The sequence below is a fragment of the Genypterus blacodes genome, unplaced genomic scaffold, assembly GCF_046128005.1.
Source record: "Genypterus blacodes isolate CSIRO-AG114 ecotype Tasmania unplaced genomic scaffold, CSIRO-AGI_Gbla_v1 ptg000019l_1, whole genome shotgun sequence".
NCBI classification, from domain to species: Eukaryota; Metazoa; Chordata; class Actinopteri; order Ophidiiformes; family Ophidiidae; genus Genypterus; species Genypterus blacodes.
This window is the reverse complement of record NW_027466832.1, coordinates 3898427-3917596: the sequence shown is the minus strand read 5'-3', so window position 1 is coordinate 3917596 and position 19170 is coordinate 3898427. Positions and strand designations below refer to the sequence as shown.

Genomic DNA, 19170 nt, shown 5'->3' with positions numbered 1-19170 from the left:
TTATGGTCCTGGTATCTCTAAACCTGCTTATCTGTTACTATTGTCCCTATTCAAGGAATTAAACATGTAATTAAGATGACCTCTCATTTAAAGCGAAGGATGGCACGTCTGTTGCCTGATTCATTCATTTTATTTTGTTTCTCATTCACAATTATTTTGAAATCCACAACCAGAAGTGTTTGTTTTTGTTGTAGGTAGCATGACGCTGGTCAGTAGCTCTCGTTGACAGCGAGTAGAACACACAGAAGCGGCGGTGCGGTGATTTATTCTGAGTCATTATGGGACCGACAGGTGAGTTTATGGTGACTTTAATGCTGTTTCTGTGAATATGTTGTGTTTGAGTTAAAAATCGGAATTAAGAGGCTAAAGTCCTTACCCCGGGCGAGTCTCCCTGCTCTAATAAACAATCTGTCTTCTAAATCACGTAGCTTAGCTGCTGGCTAACAGCTGCTCCGTATGCACACATCCACGATGATGTTGTTTGAAAAAAAACAGCTGCCGGTTTAGTGGATAAAATCAAGCTCTGATATTTTGTCAGAAGTTCTGCATCATTCAGTGGTGTCCAAGCTGACTCGTCCGTCTGCGTGCTGTTGTCTTAGCATGTTAGCTCTGTGTGCCCATTAATCGAGCTAACAGTGGCCGATGATTTTCCCAGGATGGCTTACTGTCGGATTAACCGCTTGCCTCCCTTAGCGCGCTGGAAAATCAGTTTCTCATAAAGACGCCTTTACGCTGGATCAGTGCCAAACACACGCACGTCTCCACACTCTCAAGCCCGTTAAGATCTGAGCCCCAAAACGGCGCACCGGTCACTTTCATCCTCTGAGCCCGTGAGCCTGCGGGCATCAGGCTGAAAATGTGACTGACAAATGATTACAGCATCTGTAAATGTGTAACTCGAGGAGATGTTATGAGGACACATGTGACATCATTGCCTGTCATATTGGATCAGAACCCTGTTGTCTCTGTGTTCTAGGTGAGGTGGTGTTTGGCAGTCCGCAGCTGGTCTGCTCTGAGAACAGGCTCCGCTGGGACCTGAACCCAGAGCAGATCCAGACGCTCTCTGACGAGCTCATCGCAAACACCAAGAAGGTGTATGACCGCGTGGGCGCCCTGAACCTGCAGAGCGTCACCTTTGAGAACACGCTGAAGGAGCTAGCTGACGTGGAGGTGGAGTACACGGGTCAGTAGGCACCAAGTGTCACTTTAAACACACTTTGATGTTTGTTTCACCAGCATCTCTACACAACCACAACCTGCAATGTAGGAAATGTCCAGTTAAAATGTGATGTAGTTTCTCTTGATTTCTAGTAAATGTTTCTTGCCATGTCACCATGGCAACCAAAAACCTGCGTCTCTGTTTCCAGTTGATCTTTTTTTTAAATCTAGAAAAACATCCCCTTGGTAACCAGAATGATCCTTCTCTTTGTTAGTGTAGGAGATCTGAATGTAAATCAATAATCAATACTGTTGTGTGATCTGTTCTGGATAGAGTTCTGGATGGAGTTCTGGATGGAGCTCTGTAGCTGCTGATGATCCATTCATTCATTACTGTTACAGCTCCCTCTCTTAATGATTGTAGCAACATCCAGATCCTGATCCGCATCTTGATCCTTATCTAGTAGTAGTGAGTGTTTTGGTCTGAAGGCCTCTGTACTGTCCTCAGTCTCTGCTACCACCTAGTGGTGACCCGGTGCTCTGACTGGTTGTCTATGGTCCAAAAAGACACCAAGGTCAACAAAATTAATTTTTAATTTTAGGCCTATAAAATACATAAAAATCTGAAAACTCTATAGTTTGATGAATGTAAACATAATTTTTTTGGTCAATGTTTGAGTTGAGCTGAGCTTTGAGTTTAAAAAAACCTTCCGGAAAGTTCTTCTGTAGTTTTTTGTGTCCAGGCCTTTGTCATGGCCGTGTGCAGAGTTCCTTCTCTGTCTGTCCTCTCTTTAGATCCTGGCCGCTGCCGCACCGTAGCAGCAGTGTGTGTGTGTGTGTCTGTCTGTCTCTGGGTCTGTCAGTCATGAAGCACCCCTGAAGAGATAGAGAGAGAAAGTTTATCGATGTTATCCTGCATTGTTTGCATTTGTAAATAACATGAACCTGTGTGTGTGCAGAGGTCAGACTGAGTGCCTCATTCAGTCAGGTGGGCTCAGCGCTGCCCGGCCTCCATTGTGACTTAAAGCTCTGAGTTGGCAGAATGTAATGGTGGAGGTCAGCAGTTTGTACAGAAAGCAGCTCGATACAATAGAGACCAGAAGGAGGCAAACATCAGGCCAAAACAAACATCCACACACACATAACGTTTGTTCTTACTGCATTCAAAGACAAACAGATCAAGATTCAACCTGCCGTGTTGTGTAATGGCAGTATGAGCCAAGCATTGAGGAAACGCAGGTGGAGGCGTCTGACTCTGACTAAGGCCTTAACATGCCTTTATAAGTCCATTTACAGTCCTATAACCTCGCTCCATTTGTGCTGATTTCAGGGGTTTTAAGGGGTTTAGATGATGATCAAAGTTTGGTAGTGAGAGTCAACGTACTGAGTGAGAAAGTGATCCAGTCTCCCATTTGTCCTCTCAGTCCAGAGGAACATGCTGGACTTCCCTCAGCACGTGTCCCCCTGTAAGGAGGTCCGAGCAGCCAGCACAGAGGCCGACAAGAGACTGTCGGAGTTCGACGTGGAGATGAGCATGAGGGAGGACGTCTACCAGAGGATCGTGGCTCTGGAGGTCAGTTGAGCGGAAGCTGGAGCGGACCTGAGGGTTTGAACCCCACCAGGAGACCCTTCTGTGTCCCTGTCCATCCTGCTGTTCCTGCCTTTCTTTGGCCTCTGCAAACCTGTTCACTCTCACATTTTACACATGAAAGTCATTCAGTTCAATCAAAGCATTTTAAGAGGAATAAATCAGCAGAATTATAAAAAGATGTCATTGTCCAGATAACCTACAGTAAGTGGATACTGAGATCAACGGTGTAAGGTTGTTCTTTGTCTCTTTATCTCTGCAGAAGAAGATCGACGCCAACAGCCTCACTGCAGAGTGCAAGCGCTACATGGAGCGACTGATCAAACTGGGAAAGAGAAACGGCCTTCACCTGGGCAAAGAAACGCAAGAGGTGATCATCGTCACATACATCTCTACATAGTGTGTCCTATCAGTGAGACAGATTTGTGCTCCTGTGTGACGTAAACATGAGGTCCAGCTGTGTTTCTCCTCTTTGTTGTTTTTGACCTGATGTCTGCACCTTCTTCTGTTATATCATCACGTATGTTCCCAGTCTAATGAGGATTCAGGCTTTAAATTGTCTCATTCTGTCTCATTTCACGTTGCCGTGTAGGAGATCATGGTGATCAAGAAGAGGCTGAGCAACCTGAGCATTGACTTCAACAAGAACCTGAATGAAGACACTACAAGTCTGTCTTTCAGCAGGGACGAGCTGGGTGAGTCTGCTCGCTCCTCTAGCTTGCTTGCGCCACCTTTAGGCTTTGCAGGAAAGTCCACTCACGTGCCAAACTGCTGGATTTCAGGCGGCCTCCCGGAGGACTTCCTGAATTCCCTGGAGACTGACGGAGAGAAGCTAAAGGTCACTCTGAAGTATCCTCACTACTTTCCCACGATGAAGAAATGCTTTGTCCCCGAGACCCGCAAGAAGCTGGAGGAGGCCTTCAACTCCCGCTGCAAAGAGGTAAGAGGGGACAGAGGCGGTGTGTAGGAGCCGTCATGTGAGTCTGGTGCTCCCTGTAACTGTGTGTGTGTGTGTGTTTGTGTTCTAAGGAGAACGCCAGCATCCTGAAGGAGCTGGTGCAGCTGCGGGCCCAGAAAAGCTCGGTGCTCGGCTTCAGTACGCACGCAGACTTTGTCCTGGAGATGAACATGGCCAAGTCTGGCAAGAAAGTGGCCGGCTTCCTGGGTGAGTGCTCCAAGTCCAAGCCAAACATAGTCACCAGAAATAGTCACACAGAGGAATGATGCTGCAGATGAGTAGAGGAATGAACAGAGATGAGAGACATTAATCCTTCTGTGTCTCTCTGAATGGTCCAGAGGAGCTGGCGCGCAAGCTGAAGCCTCTGGGTGTGGAAGAGCGAGCGGTCATCCTGAAGCTGAAGGAGAAGGAGTGTCAGAAGAGATCTCTGCCTTTCACCGGAGAGCTGCACGCCTGGGACACACGCTACTTCATGACCCAGGTGAGAGCTTCACACTGATTCACACCTCCATCATCTCCAGCACCTCCAGCACCTCAGACTGACCTCATACTGTCCTCCTCTCTCCCCTCCCCTCCTCTCCTTTCCCTCCCGCTCCTCCTCCTCTCAGGTGGAGGAGACTCAGTACGCTGTGGATCAGAACCAGTTGAAGGAGTACTTCCCCATGGAGGTTGTGACTCATGGCCTGCTGGACATCTACCAGGAGCTGTTGGATTTGACCTTTGAGCAGGTGGAAAGTGCTGCTGTCTGGCACCCTGATGTCACGCTGTACTGTGTGAAGGACCGGTCGAGCGGCCAGGTGATCGGTCAGTTCTACCTGGACCTTCATCCCAGGTGAGGAGGAGTTTCTGATGTTCTCAATTTATACATCCTGGAGTTTTTACAAAGTGGACAACGTTGATCAGGGAGTCGTCCCATGAAAATGTGGAATAATGCGAGTACGTTTAGTGATGAAGATGAGCAGTAAGCATGGAGCAGCTCTCTTCCATCTCTTCCATGTGTCTGATGTTTGATCTCTAATAGAGAAATGAGCCTGTGCAGGTTTCTACTGACATCATGTTCTACTAAGAGCATTCAGACAATCATGAAATAGCTCAACATGAGCTCAGCTATTGATAACTGAGCTGAGTGAAGGAACTAGAGTTGCCATAGCAACTGTAGGCCTTGGACCCAATATGTCCTCTACATTGCCTCTTCTTTTAGTTGGTACACAAGACCTCATGTCCTACAAAGTAATTTCACACAAACAGAGAGATCATCTGTGAAGGTTCTGAGTCATCAGGTCATTGGTTTTAATCTGAACGACAGAAGGTCAAACGTCTTGAAGCCTTCAAGTCCAGTTACATAGGATGAACTTTCCTTAGAAGAAGATCATCTTGTCTTTCCTAGATGTTCTCCAGCTGTCCATTGTTGCTGCTTGTGAATGTGTGTATGTTGAAGAAAGCTGTTTCCTGTGCAGAGAGGGGAAGTACGGCCACGCTGCTTGTTTCGGCCTGCAGCCCGGCTGTCTGCTGGCTGACGGCCGGCGGCAGATGTCCGTTGCAGCTATGGTGGCAAACTTCAGCAAGCCGACTGCCGACGCCCCGTCTCTGCTCCAGCACGACGAGGTGGAGACCTACTTCCACGAGTTTGGCCACGTCATGCACCAGCTGTGTGCCCAGGTTAGATTATTGACACAGAGACAAAAGGAGGTCCTTCATGATGTCTCTCTCCCTCTCTCTCGGGTCTGTCTCTGTCTCTGTCTCTGTCTCTGTCTCTGTCTCTGTCTCTCTCCTCCCCACTCCCCCTCACAGCCCCCCACCTTAAACACGTTTCTATGTTCCAGGCGGACCACGCCATGTTCAGTGGGACTCACGTGGAGCGAGACTTTGTGGAGGCTCCATCTCAGATGCTGGAGAACTGGGTGTGGGAGAAGGAGCCTCTGCAGAGGATGTCCAAACACTACAAGACGGGCGAACCCATCCCGGAGGAGCTGCTCGACAAACTCATGAAGTCCCGTCTGGCCAACACGGGTGGGTAGATGTGGTGGTGATGATGGTGATGGTGCAGCCGGAGCGGTTGTGTGATGGTGTGAATCTGCTGCAGGTCTGTTTAACCTGAGGCAGATCGTCTTGGCCAAGGTGGACCAGGCGCTGCACACCAGGAACGGCCTGGACCCTGCTGAGGAGTACGGGCGCCTCTGCCAGGACATCCTGGGCATCCCTGCTTCACAAGGTCTCACACATGCACTTTAGGAGTATTAAGTCATGAAAACAGGTTTTTATCAATGAACAGCTAAATTTCTTCATGAAACAAAGTCATACATTCATTTCTCATTTATATGAGATCTCTACTTTCACTCCAGTACGACTTTTATCAAATTAATCTCCCACTGATAATAACAAATAACAGCAACTCTAAAAGTGTTGCTGCAGCTTCATCCTCTGACCTTTCCACCACGCAGGAACCAACATGCCGGCGACCTTCGGCCACTTGGCCGGTGGCTACGACGCTCAGTACTACGGCTACCTGTGGAGCGAGGTGTTCTCCATGGACATGTTCTACGCCCGCTTCAAACAGGAGGGCATTATGAACCCAAAGGTCAGAGAGGAGGGCAAGGTTCAGTGTGCAGCAGCTCCACATATACAAACACAACCAAGAACCAGAACAAAGAATATTTGATCAGTAAATACTTAATATTCTTTGTGTTTTTAGACTTGAGGAAAAATCAGCCAACAGATTTGGTAACACAACGCTGCATGATAAGGGATGAGATGAGTCTAAACGACCTCATGGCGTGTGAATGAGGCGCGGGTTTAGTCGAGAGAGCTGCTGTCGCTCAGGATTTACATCAGTAAAACGTCTAACACTCAGTTCAAACTGTGTAGTCGGCGTATCAAATGTCCAGGTGAGAGACGCATTGTGACTGGTTGTCTTCCTGCAGGTGGGGCTGGACTACAGGAAGTTCATCCTGCAGCCCGGCGGCTCCGAGGACGCCTCTGAGATGCTGAGGAAGTTCCTAGGGCGTGAACCCAAACAGGAAGCATTCCTTCTGAGTAAAGGACTGACGGTGGAGCTGGACGCAGGCACACCGTGCCCGTGCTAACTGGCGCGGCGTCCCTCCACCGGCCCACAAGTAACCAGAACAAAGGACTTGGAGGAGTGTTTTATAGAAAAATCTAAACACTAAAAGAAACAGACGTGGAAAAATACTGAGTTCAATAAAAGGATTTGATTTGACCTCTGACCCTGTGTGTGTGTGTGTGTGTGTGTGTGTGTGTGTGTGTGTGTGTGTGTGTGTGTGTGTGTGTGTGTGTGTGTGTGTGTGTGTGTGTGTGTGTGTGTGTGTGTGTGTGTGTGTGTGTGTGTGTGTGTGTGTGTGTGTGTGTGTGTGTGTGTGTGTGTGTGTGTGTGTTTTCTTGGGACATCGACCAGGAAAAGTACCTTCCATATTGGGACCGATGGACAAGTTAGGACCAAAATAGTGGTCCTAATAGGGAAAACAAATTGCATCTGATAGAGAATGGCTCATTAGCAAGCCTGGTGGTGAAATCTAGGTGACCGCTTTAAACCGCTTTGGACCGCTGTCTGGACCACACCACGCCTCCTGAGGTTTTAACGGCCCGCCCTCAAACCTCAGCCCTCTCTCTTTTCCCTCCACACCAGACAAAGGAACCCACCAACGTATCCTCTTACCTTGCAACATTTAATTGTGGATGCATTAGTTATAAGAAATCATCCACCACCTTTTGTCCACCTATAGATTTCTACCATTGTTCAGCTACCAAATAAATAACTGAACTGATCTCTGGATCCGGTGTTTTAATGTGCACACCACATGGACGTTCTGTGAGCCAGTCCCACCACCACCAAACTCCATCATTGTTTTTTCATTGTGAGACTCCTCAACACATCCATCACACTCCCACCAGATACTTGGGAGCAAGGGTTTGAATTGTCGATTTCTTAGCCTAGTCTGGAGGCCTGCCTGGCAACCTTGCTTCTGTCTCTGCTCTCTTCTCTGCCTCCATCGCCTGCTGGGCCAGTTAACAATCCACTGCGACACCTGCAGTCTTGTGATGTCCAGCAAGATGTTGTTTTTGTTGGTAATTGCCAGATCCATCACCAATGAAATGGATAAACTACAGCTACTGATGACTTCTAACTGTTTCATTCAGACCTGCGGTGTGATGATTATAATGGAAACCTGGCTACATCTGCTCTTTCCAGATGCCGCAGTACAGCTAGCAGGCTGCCCTAGCTACTGGCAGGAAAGGAGCAGAGACTCGGGAACAGCAGGATTGTTGCCCAACACTGCTCTACTCATCTTCACGCCCTCTCTGTGTCATGTAGGCCTTTCTTTTTTCCCAGAGAGTTGAGTGTTGGAACTGTCACTGTTGTTTACATCCCCCAATGCTAATGTTAGCAATGTAATGCTTGCTAGCCATTTTAAACTAACAGCAGAGAACACACCCTGACAGTGCACACATCATAGCAGGAGACTTTAATCAAATATGTCTAAAACTGTTCTCCCCAGTTTTTACCAGCGTGTGAACTGTGCAACAATATATCCCGGACAGTGTATATCCAACATCCAGCATACAGTACTGTTTCTCTTGCCCACCTGGGCTAGTCAGACTCCCCACAGAACAACAACAAATCCCACCACAACAACTACATTACAACTTAGCTACAATACGTTTCAGTAACACTGAATGGAGGAATATACAAAGTGTGTGCAGATAATGTCGCAGTCCACAAGTGCGTCTGTAGATTTTCCAACCAGAAAGTCTGGTTGACGAGCGAGGTCCAGAAGCTTCACAAAAGCCACAACACCACCTTGAGATCAGGAGACAAATCAGTACAGCTCTGCTAGAGCTGAACTAAAGAGGGGCATCAAGGAAGAAAAGGAGGCCAACTTCTTTCAACTGCTTCTTTGCCAGGTTTGAGGCCAACAGAACTACCACACCCTCTTTGCCTCCACCCAATGCTGATACCCCCCACTTGAACTGAACCATGTTATATAACTTAATACAATAAAATAAAATTTAATGTAGACTGATAGGTTCATTGTAAAACGTTTATTTATTATTAGTAAATGTGGTGATTTCTGTACAGTCACTTTTCCTTCAAACAAACTAATGTGGCTGCCACAGTTGATAGATTTCATCAATGAGACCAACATTTATCTCCTAAAAGAATTTAACCAGCCGGCGGTAAACCTCTACAAACCTGCCGATAAGTTAATCAGAGCCAGAGGAGCGTCTGACAAGCTTTTCGCTGCTTTACTGCTTCCGCTCTCGGTTGCCGCGAAATGCATTCTGGGAGACGTGTGTGAACGGCATCGGTACAGCGGTCCTAACAAGAACCACTCCCTCCTCCACCTACTCCGCTTACGGCCAGGCTGAGCATGAAGTGTGTGTGAAACACAGCGGTCCTAACGAAGACCATCTAAAAAAACTGATCAGGTGTCTATGTAGTCATTTCAGGTAAAAAATAATGGTAAAAACTGATCTGTTCATCACTACGGCTTGCAAACAGCTGTATTTGTTTATGTTTTTGTGGTTACCATTTTTATGTATTGATTTGTAAACATTTTGGCCCGTCAGCGTCTCTTTTGCTCTTTATAACCACGTGCGGAGTTACTCTGGTGTGCGCTGTGTCGTAAAACAAGCGCTTCCTCTGGTCCGCACATCTCTGCTGCAGACAGACCGCTGATGCTCCACAGACACGCTCTGCTGCGGGGACATGGTGAGTGTTGACTTATTTCTGCTTCAGTATAATAATGCGCTGTTCATTTTACTATCATACGGTTTTCACATGTAAGTTAAAGTAACGTTAAAACAGCTAACTGTTTGTCAATGTGCTCAAACTTCACCACGGTGATGACTAGCTAATGGCTAATGTTACTTCGCTAACAGTTAGCGGCAAATTAGCGGCCTGTATGTACGTATTTTACAAACGAAATATATGTTTATTCATGAAAAGCTTTACATGTATCGATTTTTGAGACTCTCAGCTTTCAAATGATATATAGCATTACTATGATAGTTCACGATAAGGTGCCCAAAAATGCATTTGTAGTGTTGAGTGTGGGTTGTGGGAGGCACCACTGTCCCGTATTCGGGACGACTGGCAAGAGGTTAATAAAAGCGGGCTTTCCACACAAACAAACGTAAATGTGTCATTCGCATGAGAAAAAAAATAGATTTTAAATGTGTCAGACTTGGATGTCAGCAAAGTAGGCTGTCACTGTATAAAAAGTGACCGGTTCCTGTGGTGTAACCATTGTTGTTTACGTGAACCTATAATGCTAATGGACCTGAATCTGTTGTTCTAACACGTTATGATGAAGCTTCTGAAGTCGTTCACACACCAGGAAATATTTAAACATTATTGTTATAAACCAGTAAGTTTGATTTAGTTTCACTCAAAATCCTGTGATATGCAGCCTCCCAGACAACATCGACACGATGTCTGGATTCATGTCACAATGTTAATTACATCCATAAACTAACTGAAATACAGAGTTATGTGATGGGCTGAAGTCTGACTGATGTGTCTCTGTGTTTACAGGAGGAGGAGGAAGGCCCAGGTGTGTCTTCCTCTGGGGACACTTATGACTGCACAGGTGAGAGGGGGAGCATAGTGGGCTGTTGTTATAATGATGTTTATAGTAAGTAGTTTGTGTCACTGAACAATAACTCTTAAAGCTAAAGATGGTGACTCTATAGCTTCTGCCTTTAGTCAAAATGCATATTTCATGAACCTTTAGTGTGTTTAGGGATGCTCCATGATCTCTGTGCAGCATCATGTCAGCAGATAAAGGCTCTAAAATTAAATATTGGCATCAACCAAAAATGAACTTTTCTGTTGATGTTACAGGCTAATGAGATGACTCTTCAATCACAACTTGAACAAACTTGAATATGTCGGCAGTGACACAGTAACAACAGTTACTGGATACAGATGTATTGATCAGTGCAGTGTTCAGCATCAGGTCACACTGCTGTCACTGTCAGCAGCACACTGCTCAGGTTTAGTTCTGTCCACTACCAGTAATGTCATGAGAATGTAACATATACAACATGACTTACATTCTCATACAGGTGTCGTTGGCTCATGTTGAACCTGATTAACATTTTTCTCTTTGATTTATTTGCAGTTGCTGATGTGACGGATGTGTTTCATGTTGAAGAGAAGACAGGGGTAGGATATGTTGTCTTCTTTGTGTTCTTAAAATCGATAGTGGAAATCAAAACAATAATATGACAGTATATCACTGAGGCCTCCCCACATGCTTCACCATTGTCTTTAATTAGATAGCTAATTATTCTCACAGTTCCCCAGAGTCCGCGAAACCCTTTGTTCTTTTGTTCTTCCATTTCAAAACCAAATCAGAGAAACAACTTTGTGTTTCTGTCAGCAGTGTGACCTCTGAACCGGACGTTGAACAAAATAAGAACAGAAGAATGTGAAAATGAAGTTTTCGATTTTTGTGTTGTTATTGTGATATTTGGATAAATTCAGGGGAATACTTGGATCTTGTGGAGGTGCAGATGCTTTACTTACAGTCACATGCAGAGCAGGAAAGCCTGGAGATCTGCCTGAAGACCGCCTGCTGCCCCCGCTCAGAGATGGACAACACCAGTCCGTCCTCTGGCTCCAGAGTCAGCAGAGAGGTGGCCTCTTGTCTCAGCGGCTCCGCGCTGCTGCTCTCCACAACTCAACTCCACCTCTGAGCGGGGGCTCCTCGGCAGCAGTGCCGACTCCTGCCCGGTCTAAGCGACTCGTCTCCTGGTGTGAGTGCTCATGGGCAGCAGGCGGTCTGCAGGCAGATCTCTGGTCAGGCTTTCCTGCTCTGCATGTAGGCTGTAAGTAAAGGCATCTGCACCTCCACATTCTCCAAGTATTCCCCTGAATTCATCCAAATATCACAATAACAACACAAAAATCGAAAACTTTGTTTTCATGTCCTTGTGTTTTTATTTTAAACACTGACTTTTGAAAACACTTCTTTGAAAGTCACCTTTGTGGCATCTTTGCAAACATTGCAAAGAGTCAAAACACTGCAGCAGTCTGAGCTGAAGGACAGGAATCAGTGATGTGTTTTCAAAATGCTGACCAGTTATGACACGCAGCAGAGGAATCAAACTCAGGCCGCTGCACTCAGTATAGTATATGGTAAAGGCATTTATACCCACTATGGGCACTGCAGGTGAATATTAAACTACATTACGATGTACAGTGAGAAACTATTAAAGACATGAAAATGTCTTATTTGCCATTCTTTAGTTTTCTATTGTGGAAGAGAGATGGTTTTATTTGGTTTAATTTTTATGACCTTGTAGGGTTGCTCAATTATGGCAAAAACCACAATCTCGATTATTTAACACGACTACTCTGACTTTGGAAAAACTGCATTTATAGAACTTTGTTGGAAAAGTCATGGGGGGGGGGGGGCACATCTGAACTCGTACTGCTCATTAAACTCTGATCAAACTTGCAAATTAAGTAGTTTCGATCAAATACGACTCGAGATCTTGTTACTGCATCCTGTTTCTTGCTTACAATGTTTTCAGAAACATATTTAGTGTACTGTTGAGCTTTAATATGAGAAGAGGGACTAACCTGCATCCACAGCCAGACCAAAACAGGAAGTGTGACTTCTTTCTCTGCCCAGGGTTCCATGACTCCACTATATTTACACAGCAACAGTTGTTTTCTGTTATATTATTGTTCTAAATCTCATATATTTCACCTTTTAAGTAAACTGTCATTTAATGGTTTCTTATCACTGGTCTGTCAAACTCAGTGCAGCGCCACATTCAGGTGGACTTCTCCTCTTTTAGAGTTCAGGGAGCTGTGTAAGGGAAAGTTGTTGTTTATATAATGTATATTGGATGCTAATATTTGTCAAATGGTATAAATCACAGGACATGGGGTCTTTGCCTTCAGCTCCCAATCAGTTTTCCACCTCATTCTTGCGTCTAGTTTCAACACGGGAAACTAACTTTTGATTTCCTGAGCTGCGCTGGGAGAGACACTTGTATGCCTTGACTTCCAGCTAGCCTCTTTCTGTCGCTAACTTGCATAAACAATCTGATTAAACTGATTGTGAGCATAAGTTGTAACAGCTTGATTTGGTATTTCATCAGTTAGTCATAGTGAGGCTCAGATGTTGTAGAGCTATACAATTGATTAAGTTGATCTGCTGTTCCACCAGTTAGCCTGCAGACTTAAGGTTTTTGCATCATTTACATAATTAATAAAAACCTCTAATTAATCTCGATTTGCCTATATTTTCTAAATGCTTATATTTAAATTTGACTAATTTCCCTTTACCGTTTTTGCAGATGGAAGATGAAATAGAGATTCCACCCTTAACAAGAACAGACAGCGTATGTGTAAGTAAAGCTGGTGTTGTACATGCTTAAGTGGCAAGCACAATAGTCAAATGTTATCTGCATTGGCCCTGAATAATCGGCTAAACAGATTAATCTGTTGTCATGTACATTTTTAGAGAAGATAATTGTGTTATGAAGTCGCATCCCTTTTGATCCTCATGTAAAATAAATGTCTCTGTTCTGTTGTAGCTGACCAAAGAAATGCTTGGGTACAAGTCCGATTTGTCACTTTCCACTATCGCCAGCAGTGAAGATGAGTATGTCCCAGCATCATCAGAGGCCAGTTCAGATGAATCGTCAGAACAAAGTAGTCAGAAACGCAGACCAAAGACTTCATCAGAATCCAAAGGTGGCTCAGCTGGGTTATCAGGAGCGAAGAAAAAGAAGCGAGGCAGGGGAGCAAGTGTGCATTCCAGAGAAGAGGATTCAGATGAATCCAGACTCGAAACAAAGAAACGATACAACAGAAGTGACAAGAGAGGCTCACGTTTGAGTGAAGAAGAGGGTTCGGGTGAGTCAATTCTAAAAACAAAGAGAAGATACAAAAACAGTGAAAAGAGAGGCACAATTTCTCCAGTAGAAGGTGAACCAGATGATTCTGCATCAATCAAAAGAAAGAAAAGTAGAAAGACTTACTCAAGACATGAAAAAACTACTGCCTCTATCTCAGTTAAGACGAGTGATTCTCTGGTGATAGCTGATGTTCCAAAAGTAGATGGGTGCAAGAAATACCACCAAAAGAGAAACTACTGTCTTTACTGCAGGAAACCCCAAACAAAAATTGCACGCCACCTGGAACGTAAACATAGGGATAAAAGTGAAGTTGCCAGTGCAATGATGTATGCAAAGAAGTCTAAAGAAAGGAGAAATCGGCTGGATCTCCTTCGCAAGCAAGGAAATCGGGCACACAACATTGACACACTCACAAAAGGAGAAGGGACACTGGTACCTTGCAAACAACTAAGCGATGGCAAGAGCAGTTCAAAGGACTACCAGCATTGTTTTGCATGCTTTGGGTACTTCAAGCGCAAGTTTCTGTTGAAGCACGCAAAACGGTGCTCACTTGCTCAAAGTGTTTACAGAACATTACCTGGAAAAACAAGAATACAAGCCCTCTGTGCTTCTGCTCAACCTGTACCTAAAGATGTGAACGTGAAGGTATGGGCTCTTGTGAATGGCATGACTCAGGACGAAATTACCCATGCAGTAAAAGAAGACATATATATCATGAAGGTTGGAGAGAAGATGTACAACCGGCAACTTGAAACTGCCTCTCAACATGACAATGTTTGTCAAATGATGCGAGGACTGGGGAGACTCCTGATCCGAGGGAGGACGGTGACCCCTCTGAAAACAATGGAGGATTATATTAATCCACAACTCTTTCACCATGTGATTCGAGCTGTCAAAGAAGTAGCTGGCTTTGATGAAAAGAAGAACAAGTTCGAGAAACCCACCCTAGCCACAGAGCTAGGGCAAAGCATCCAGAGAGTTGCAGACATCATGGAGGCTGAGGCTCTTTCATCCCTGAACAAGGAAAAGAATCAGGTTGTCCAAGAGTTTAGACGCATGTACAGTCTTACCTGGAATGAGATGATCTCTTCTGCTGCTTACTGTACACTTGAGGAGAAGAAATGGAACAAACCCAAGCTCATTCCGTTGGCAGAGGATGTGAAGAAAATGCATATGTACATGACTGACAAGCAGAAACAATATTACAGGCAGTTGTTGGATAAGAAAATCTCAAGGAATTGGAGCAATCTTGCTAAAGTAATATTGGCACAGATAATCCTTTTCAACAGAAGGCGGGAAAGCGAGGTCTCAAAGATGCGTTTGGATGCTTTTATCACCAGGGACAACTCCCCATTTAATGAAGATATTGGTGAAGCGCTGACGGTATTGGAGAAAAAGCTCTGCCAGCATTTCCAACGTGTGGAAATTCGAGGGAAGCGTGGCGGCAAGGTGCCTCTCATCCTTACTCCAACAATGGTGCAATCTCTGGAGCTACTTGTGGAGGAGAGAAGCTCATGTGGAATAGGTGAAAACATCTACTTATTTGCAAGACCAGGTTTCGAAACAAGGCTTAGGGGGTCTGACTGCATCCGTGAGTTGGCTGAAAACTGTGGGGCCGAAAAACCTGAAGCTCTGTCATCGACAAAACTCAGAAGACAAGTAGCCACTCTGTCAGGAGTACTGAGGTTAATTGACGCCGAACAAGATCTTTTGGCAGACTTTCTGGGACACAGGATGTCCTATCGCCTTCCCGAAGGGACTCTGTTAGCTAAGATCAGTAAGGTGTTGATGGCCTGTGAACAGGGCAGACTGGCAGAATTCAAGGGGAAAAGTCTGGACCAAATCTCGATCAGCCCCAATGGTAAGAAATTATTAATTGTAAGGTCAAAGTTGACTGTGCACCTGTATCATTTTAATTCACGCATATTTCATTTGATACAATTTGCCTTTGTTTGCCATCGTGAAGACCAATCTGAAGTTATGGAAGAAAGCTCAGGGGAGTCATCTGAAGATGAAGATCATCCAGCTGCTCCAGCAGGTATGTCTATGCTTCTGATTGGTGTGATAGATCACAATAACATTTCCCTTTTTTGTATTAATGCTAACGTCCTCAATCTATACATAGTGATACTGGACATCATCAGTCAGACTGTATAGATGGCGAGTCATGCCACGTACATAATTTAGTTTCCTATGAATGTTTTCCAGGAGAGGAACCTGTGGCTCGGGGTAAGAAAGGCACTTCAAAGCAGCAGCTTGGACAGAAGCGAGGCTCAGGAGGTAAGAATTGGGCGTCGTCATTACGTGTCCTATATTTCCACATATATCTTGGAGTATGTAGTTCATGTCAGACACCAGCTAGTCTGTCCAGTCCCTTCTGCTTGGCTGGGATATTTCCTTTGTCATCACAATGTCTTTGCCTCACAAATGGTGTGAAGTGAAAATATCCTCTTGATTGTTCTTATATGACAAGGTCTATATTCCAGCACTGCTTGCACATTAATATACATTCGCCAAAACAATGCCCTGCTAGCTAAGTAAACAGCAGTGTGAGAGAAATTACCAAGCAGGTAGCTCCTGAACAATGAATTGAACAATTTTATAAACAAGCAACTAGTCCAGGCCAAACATAGGTAGGCTCTCAATCCAACACATGTTCTTTAGTCAACGACCCCTTACATACACAACAAGAACATACACCTGTTGGTGGGAGGGCAGGAAAGTCAGGCTGGCTTCTCATTTCCTGTTAATGTCTGACAATTTTCAACATGTATTAAATTCCCTGTGTATTAAGTGTTCTTTACAATCTCTTTTCCAAGGTGCTAAAAAGGCAATACGGAAGTGGTCAACAGAGGAGGTGAAAGCAGTTGAAAAGTCTCTGATGGATTTCATTTGTATGGGCAAGACCCCTGGAAAACAAGACTGTGAGAGGTGCATCGCTGCTTCCCCTGAAGTCCTGGCTCACAGGGACTGGAAAGGTGTCAAGTTCTATGTTTACAATCGAATCCGTTGAGATCACAGGTTATAGACATGGACCATGTTTACAAAGGTAGGCCTACATCTTCCACACCATGACAGGAGGCCAGTGGATAGACAGTGTCCCTGGCTCTGTATTGTGCTGTTCACATTTTAGGTTATGGATAAATTACCTCTTTCCTTGGATGACATCACGGGGGGGACCAGTTTTGAACAGCTTGACTAATCCTTTCTCATTTTTGAAACGTTGTCTTTGAATTTTGAGAGCAGTACATGTGAATGATGTCAGTGTCTATGGTCAGAGAATGGTAGAGTTATAATACCGTGACTGAATCTCTCCAAGGGTTAATCAGTTTTTCAGACACCATCTTTGGCCTGATGGCAACTTTTTGCTGTCCTAGTCCACTCTTGACAAGGCGCCCGCCCTTGTTCATAACATGACACCTTCAAGATTTTGTTGTTTCGAAAGATATTTGTATTTTATGAATGTATGTTTTGCTCTTACAATGCACTTTTTCCACTTTTGCCCTGTTTTAAAAATGTTTTTTGTACAATGAGTTTGTACTGTCCCCTAAAGAATTGCTCTTTAAAAAGCAACATTAAAGGCTTATGTTGGCAGGCAGAAGTATCCTTGATTTCATTAAATCCATATCTTCCCAGTCTTAATTGAGTTGACTGGTATTTGCTCCCACTTAGACACACTTTGGGATGGAAGAGACGTGGTTGTTTGAAATGTAACAGCTTTAGTCTTTTGCACAAGCCTGTGAATATTCTCATTCATCCAGGTCATAGTTATCTCAAGTAAATTGAATGGAACACAACTGGACTTGGTTTTATGTCTTTGAAGACGTTTCACCTCTCATCCAAGAGGCTTCATCAGTTCATGCTCGTATGATGAAGCTGGACTAGTCCCATGGCACAAGTTCAACATGATCTATAACTATTGTCTAAATCTTCATCTTCAATTAACAACACTATGGTAAATGTCATTCTCTCTTAACAAACTAATATGGGCACAACACAGGGCACAGAGGTGAGGTGAAATTATGGAGGTTCATTGTAAGCTACCAGAGAGGAGATGATGGCTGACAGGCTGAGGGCTGAGTGTAGCTGGCTGGAGAGGTGCAGGGACAGCAGGCAGGTTGGAAAGAAGGCAGCCAGGCAGGTATGTAACGATCCCAGGGCACAAGTATAAAACACAGAAACAACAGATTCTCAAAAATGACCAGAACTTTGGTGGCCTATGAACCTGAACAGTCTCTGAGTGAATGATTTGGTGATGAGGGGGAGTGGAGCAGGGGTAGACATGCTGCAGAAGGCTATGAGCTGATGGAAGAGATGGGATCCAGCAGAGGGAGAGGGAGCACCACAACACCACCATGCCTACAGCACAGAGAGGGAGAGACAGGAGATGGGTCATGGCTATGATCATGCTTCATGCTGTCTGACAAAACATATTTCACGTTTGACTTTAATCTTGTTCTTTCACTTCTTTCAAGACAGAACAGCTCATCAGAAGGATGGGATGAACACAAGCATGTTTGTAATTAGTAGTTACAGGCTTGTTGCCTTGTAACAAAGAAAGCTGTTTTTGATTTTTTTTTTGCTGTTTTGAGTTGTATAACAGTACTGACACATACAGGATATTTAAAATTTACTTTGTGTACTTGATCGAACTCATAAAAGCCAATGCAGCAGAGTTATTAGAAAAAACTAAAAAGTTGAGGCCTAAGTGCAGTAAAAATACTTTTAAAAAAAATGTGAGTGTATCTGAAATCTGAGCCGATAGCATTAAAATAGATTTTTTTCCAAGTGCAGGGATGTATTTCATTTGCTCCTATGATGTCTGGAAAGGGTGGTCCTAAAGAGGTAGACTTTAATCAGAGGTGTGTGTGTGTGTGTGTGTGTGTGTGTGTGTGTGTGTGTGTGTGTGTGTGTGTGTGTGTGTGTGTGTGTGTGTGTGTGTGTGTGTGTGTGTGTGTGTGTGTGTGTGTGTGTGTGTGTGTGTGTGTGTGTGTGTGTGTGTGTGTGTGTGCGCGATGATATAACGTCCTCAGGGATGCAGTTCTGCATCAATAAAAAACAAACTAAACCAAAAAACAGCCGCAGGGTTCCACTGCAGAGGAAACGACACAGCGGCGACGCCACTGATCTGCTGCTTATTAGCTACAAGCAGCAGCGAAGCGAAAATAATGAAGGTGTTTTTGTTTTCTTGTCTAGCATCGAAACTAGCACAGCACTTCGCTTGAGTCGCTGTCGCAGTGCAGACTGATGTGGTTTAAGGCTGAGAAATGTAACGTGTAGACGCAGGACAAGCCACACATTTGCTGGAGGAGCAGGTTTAGTTAGCGGCGACTTAAAAGCTGGCACCACAAACCGTCTAATGTACAAATATGTTTTTAAACTTGGGAAGCAATAACTTAAATCTTAACAAACATCTCCAACATATGAGTGAAGCCTGAATTCAAAGGTGATCACAGAATACAACAGAACACAACCAGTTACATTTCAATCCTATATTGGAACTAAATAGTGTAAAAACATCAGAATGGCCCATTAAGTTGTTTGCTTTTGTAGCGTGGTCTCTGTGCAC

At 44.6% G+C, this 19170-nt stretch overlaps 2 protein-coding genes across 5 annotated transcripts; both read left to right on the top strand.

Moving 5' to 3' along the window:
* Positions 1-194: 194 nt before the first annotated feature.
* thop1 (thimet oligopeptidase 1) lies at positions 195-6921 on the top strand. Of its 2 annotated transcripts, none has more exons than XM_076141620.1 (14): positions 195-291; positions 977-1183; positions 2583-2731; positions 3009-3116; positions 3339-3441; positions 3529-3686; positions 3776-3911; positions 4043-4185; positions 4313-4536; positions 5162-5363; positions 5528-5714; positions 5788-5916; positions 6146-6282; positions 6626-6921. In XM_076141620.1, the coding sequence occupies exons 1-14, from the start codon at positions 279-281 to the stop codon at positions 6785-6787; spliced, it is 2058 nt and encodes a 685-aa protein (XP_075997735.1). In that variant the 5' UTR covers positions 195-278; the 3' UTR covers positions 6788-6921. The 2 variants fall into 2 exon arrangements, with proteins under 2 accessions (XP_075997735.1, XP_075997736.1); XM_076141621.1 differs by having other exon boundaries at positions 6397-6841.
* Positions 6922-9296: 2375 nt separating this feature from the next.
* On the top strand, positions 9297-17178 carry LOC142991389 (uncharacterized). Of its 3 annotated transcripts, none has more exons than XM_076141498.1 (8): positions 9297-9432; positions 10261-10312; positions 10847-10890; positions 13038-13088; positions 13278-15462; positions 15568-15639; positions 15810-15881; positions 16421-17178. In XM_076141498.1, exons 1-8 carry the CDS (start codon positions 9430-9432, stop codon positions 16612-16614), a joined length of 2673 nt encoding a protein of 890 aa, XP_075997613.1. In that variant the 5' UTR covers positions 9297-9429; the 3' UTR covers positions 16615-17178. The 3 variants fall into 3 exon arrangements, with proteins under 3 accessions (XP_075997613.1, XP_075997612.1, XP_075997615.1); XM_076141497.1 differs by having other exon boundaries at positions 10258-10312; XM_076141500.1 differs by lacking the exon at positions 9297-9432 and adding an exon at positions 10567-10755.
* The last annotated feature ends 1992 nt before the right edge of the window (positions 17179-19170 follow it).